Raw genomic sequence first — 4,285 nt, forward strand, 5'->3', positions numbered from 1 at the left:
CTCCTATGCATATTTCTGTACACTAACAGTGATATGCAGTCTTTTCTATTTATAGTAAGAATTCAGAATACTCCTTTTTCTCAAATGGGACCATTTTCTGTACATCTAAGAAAACTATTTATAAGGGTCTTAATTCAGAAATGAAGGAAAGACTATAGTAATTCAGTAGAAATGATCTTTTTAATGGTAAAATCTGAATTATACATTAAAGTACCATTTATGCAATGAATTTTATTATTCTGTTTAAAAAGGCAGAGACTTTTATGTGTTTCATATGCTTACAAAGGTTTATTAGCTTGAGTAAAATGTTATTATTCAATTGAATAATTGAATTTTAAATTATTGGTGTTCCACTTCATATTATAACTGCTTTTCCAGATGCATTTGATTATGTCAAATTTGCCTTTAATCCACTGTCTGGAGGCCATTTTCTTGAATCATGCACTCTTTCTTATTCTATGTAGTGGCATCCTAATGAATACACACAGTCCAGTCTCACATCTTCTGTATAAATTACCATGCATACCTCTTCTAGTCAGATCACATCAGAGGCTATCTGGTGTCATATAATCCTGATACTGATACGTGGAAAATCTTTTCAGGTGATTAATATCACAGGCATTTAATTTTCCTGCAAAGCACTGTTGGGGGACTGTAGCATTTACGTGGCACGCAAGACTTAGGGTTATGAAATGGACATTTTAAAAAGGTAATAACCTGTGCCTAATCCTCTGCAAGAATTATCTGTTGGTATTTCTATAAATAACTGCAGCATTATTTCTTGTCGCTAATTGGATCACACATTAATTTATTCTATGTATTGTGCATTAAAAAACTTGGAACTTGCTATAAATCCCATTGCATGGGTGAAATAAATACATATAAAGCTAGATACAGAATGCTTTTGTATTTTAAACATGTATTAAAAAGCTACAGAATAATTGTAGTTTTGTGTTTATTTGCTTTGTTTTTTCATTTGCTTGCTTTATCCTCAAGCTAACATGCCTTCAAAAAGGTTTTCTTTTCCTAGAAACATCAGATTTGCCCTTGACTGCACACTTGGAAACTGCAATTGCATAACACTGAAATTCTCTATTAAAATAACAAATGATATGCAAGACAATCTAACATAATAAAAAAAAAAAAATCAGAGTAATCAGCCTGCAAATGAAATATTCTGTGAGCATACATTCTTCATTGCTGTGTTCAGTATTGCACTGGTAACATTAGGATAGTCAGAGGTACTGGGTTTACTTGCATGTACCTACAAATTACATAACTGTCTGTTGTTATTACTGCTTCTATCACTGCTGATGAAAGTGGTTTTCCCTCAGTTGGGAGTTGTCCATTAATTTCATTAGAAGCAAGATCAGTCTTGTGCAATATTCCATAATTTTGAACAAATTATGCTTTAGAAAGCACGCATTGATTCCTGTGATTTGACATAGCCTAGGAAGTATCTTAAAAGTGGCTTTGAATATTTTTAATTAATTTAAAAATTATGGGCTCATTCCACTTTTATGCTGCCATTACTAGCATTTATCTCAACTGATTTCAACAGAGTTGTTCCTGTTTTATACTGGTATGAGAAAAAAACAAAACAAAACAGGGAGCATAAATTGTTAACAGCTCTTTCATACTGCCGCTTCTTATTACTAGCTAAAACTTTGATGAAGGGCATGCACTAAAGATCAATATGAGAAATCACGTAACACCTGACTTCTATGCTACTGTCTGATACTGAAAATCACAGAAATAACTATTTGTTTCTGAAGCTCTTACTTAAGCTGATGATTGGTTTGATATTGCTTTTCCTGAAAGAAACATGGTCTCATTTCACCTTTAGGAGGTGTCCTGCCTCCTAAGTAAAGTTACTTGGTGGCTCCAATTGCAGGGAAGTGCAAAAGGGACCCAAGTACTGTTGTTCATCGCGTGATGAGCAACTGCATCCGACAGTCTTCATTTGATGGAAGAAAGCCCTGCTGCCATTTCTCTGCTTTGTGTGGATGCCACTCGCAGCTGGCATGGCACACTTTCACAGAGTCCCTGGCAGGCTCTTTGGCAAAGCCCACACGTCTCAGAGAGGGAACTATTTGCCTTGAGGAAGTTTGTGGTCTTCTTCCAAAGAGCTGGGAAATTCCTTCACCACCTGCAAGCTTCACCTATAATTCATATATTGGCTAGCTCAATGCTTGGGATGAAACAACAAGCAGTACTGAACTGGCCAGTAATATATTGTCTGATGGCTAATATAGCTCAGAATATATTCACTGCTGAAAGTAAGTAATTAAACATTTTCCTTGAGATTCATTGAGATAGTAGTGTTTGTTTATGTAGTGGTTTATCTGCGTATGAAGAAGTGAGCAGGAGTTACAGTGCAACTGCACACCACATACAGTAAATCCAATTTATATTAATATTTCTCCAACCTAATAGCTGGCAAATATACATTTCTGCAGTTCTTGCAGCCTACCTTAATTTGTTTCTGTCAAATGAAGACCAAACATTTTATCACAGCTTTTTTTTTTTTCCTGAAAAAACAAACAGTCCAACACTGAGGGTTACAGAGATGGATATTTTCAGAAAGTTTACTCTTCACACACCTAAACAAGATCATCATATTTTACTTGCTTTCAGCAAACCTTCACTAAACCATCCATAGTCTTCAAAATCCAAGTGTTACGAAGTAGAAATGACTGACCAGGGAAGTGCACTGATACGACTGAGTCTTGATGGCAGGGTTAACCCCAAACTCAGTGAACATTTAGCTGTGCTCCTTTTTCTCTTTGAGGTAGTTGAAGAGGACGTCGAGTCCTCCCTCCACGATCTCTGGCAGGGGTCGGGACAGAGGGTTGTGTGAAAGGTGAAGTCCTTTGTCCATTGGATTCCATGCAATTTTTGGCAGTCTGTGCAGCAGGTAGAGGTCTTCTGGAAGAGTCTGAATAGAATTGTAATCTATATTTAGTAACTCAAGAGCAGTGATGAAGCAGAGAGACCGTGGCAAAGTACGTATATTATTATTCTCTACAATCAAGATTTGCAAATTGACTAGATACTGGACGCTCTCTGCAATGTTTTCAAGCCTATTTGACCCTAAGTGCAAGAAGTCTAAACTCCTCAATGCAAAAACGCAGAGCGGAATTTGAACAAAGCGGTTGTTACTGAGGTTTAGTTTCCTTAGACTTGTCAGATCGGTGAAGCTTGAAGGCAGTTGTGAGATGCAGTTATGTGAGAGGCTCAAAACTTCTAGCTTCCTGCACAAGCTGAGCTCTGCTGGTACTTCTGTCAGGCAATTCATATTGACAAATAAAACCTTCAGGTTCCTGAGCAGTCCGATCTCTTTAGGCAGACACTTGAGGCAATTGCCACACAAGTTCAGCACAGCCAGTCTGTCCAGTTTTCCCAACAAAGGAGGAATCAGTACCAGCCTGTTGAGCGAAAGGTTCAATTTCTGCACCTCAGGCAATCCCCATAAGAAGTCAGGCACACTGGTCATCCCTTTCATTATCAGGCTTAAGCTGACATAACATAATCCACGTTTTAGCAGTGACTTGGGCTCTTTTCCTGAGAGAAGAGCATCTTCCCATGCAGGCAACTTTTGGCCTTTCCTCAGAAAAAACATGCTTCTTCGCCTCTCGTTCTTCGAATGCTCAGTTCCCATAACACACTAGATTGCTCCTGACAGATGAAGCTAGGTCTTCTTCTCTTGCAAAAGCTACACTAATATGCAAATGCCGACAGAAGCTGGCAGCTTGCAGAAGGCAGGAAAGTCAAAGCAAGGAGATAAGGAGGAGTCTGTGAAGTACATCTCCGTCCATCAGGGCAGTTTCTGTAGTTCCTAAGGGAAAGCTTCACTTTTGGGGGCTTATGTTGTTCTTCGTGAGTGGTCTGTAATGAAATACTTGCTCCTGACTTCTGAGCAAACCTGTTCAATTCAAAGTGAATGCCACCAGGCAGCTGTCACTGTCATTTGGCCTGGGCTTTATTAGACAGATACGTATCTTCACTGCAAAAAGGTCACAAGGATGCCGTATATAACTTCACCATGTCAGCTTTCTTGGCTATCATCTGGTGCATACTGTGGCTGCAGGACAATTAACAAGACTGGCTTCAAAAAACAAACAACAACTAAGCTACAGAAGCAAGCAAGCCATCATTTCAAGTCAGATTAAAAGCCATTTTCAAAATCATTTTTATTTTCATGTTCCTGACTTCACTTAGTTACCAATCTGCCAGAAGACCTTGTATTCTGCAGAAGTGGTAATGAATCCGAAGAAGTGGTAAT

The 4,285-nt window shown here is 38.4% G+C and overlaps 1 protein-coding gene across 1 annotated transcript; it reads right to left on the minus strand.

The window, feature by feature from the left end:
* Nucleotides 1-2,422: 2,422 nt before the first annotated feature.
* On the minus strand, nucleotides 2,423-4,069 carry LRRC30 (leucine rich repeat containing 30). Its single transcript, XM_026105566.2, has one exon. It carries the CDS (start codon nucleotides 3,659-3,661, stop codon nucleotides 2,765-2,767), a length of 897 nt encoding a protein of 298 aa, XP_025961351.2. The 5' UTR covers nucleotides 3,662-4,069; the 3' UTR covers nucleotides 2,423-2,764.
* Nucleotides 4,070-4,285: the final 216 nt, after the last annotated feature.

Source organism: Dromaius novaehollandiae, chromosome 2 (assembly GCF_036370855.1).
Source record: "Dromaius novaehollandiae isolate bDroNov1 chromosome 2, bDroNov1.hap1, whole genome shotgun sequence".
In the NCBI taxonomy this organism is placed as follows: domain Eukaryota; kingdom Metazoa; phylum Chordata; class Aves; order Casuariiformes; family Dromaiidae; genus Dromaius; species Dromaius novaehollandiae.

Excerpts from the sequence above, each read along its gene's own strand:
- LRRC30 (XM_026105566.2), bottom strand. The coding sequence starts at position 3,661 with ATGGGAACTGAGCATTCGAAGAACGAGAGGCGAAGAAGCATGTTTTTT.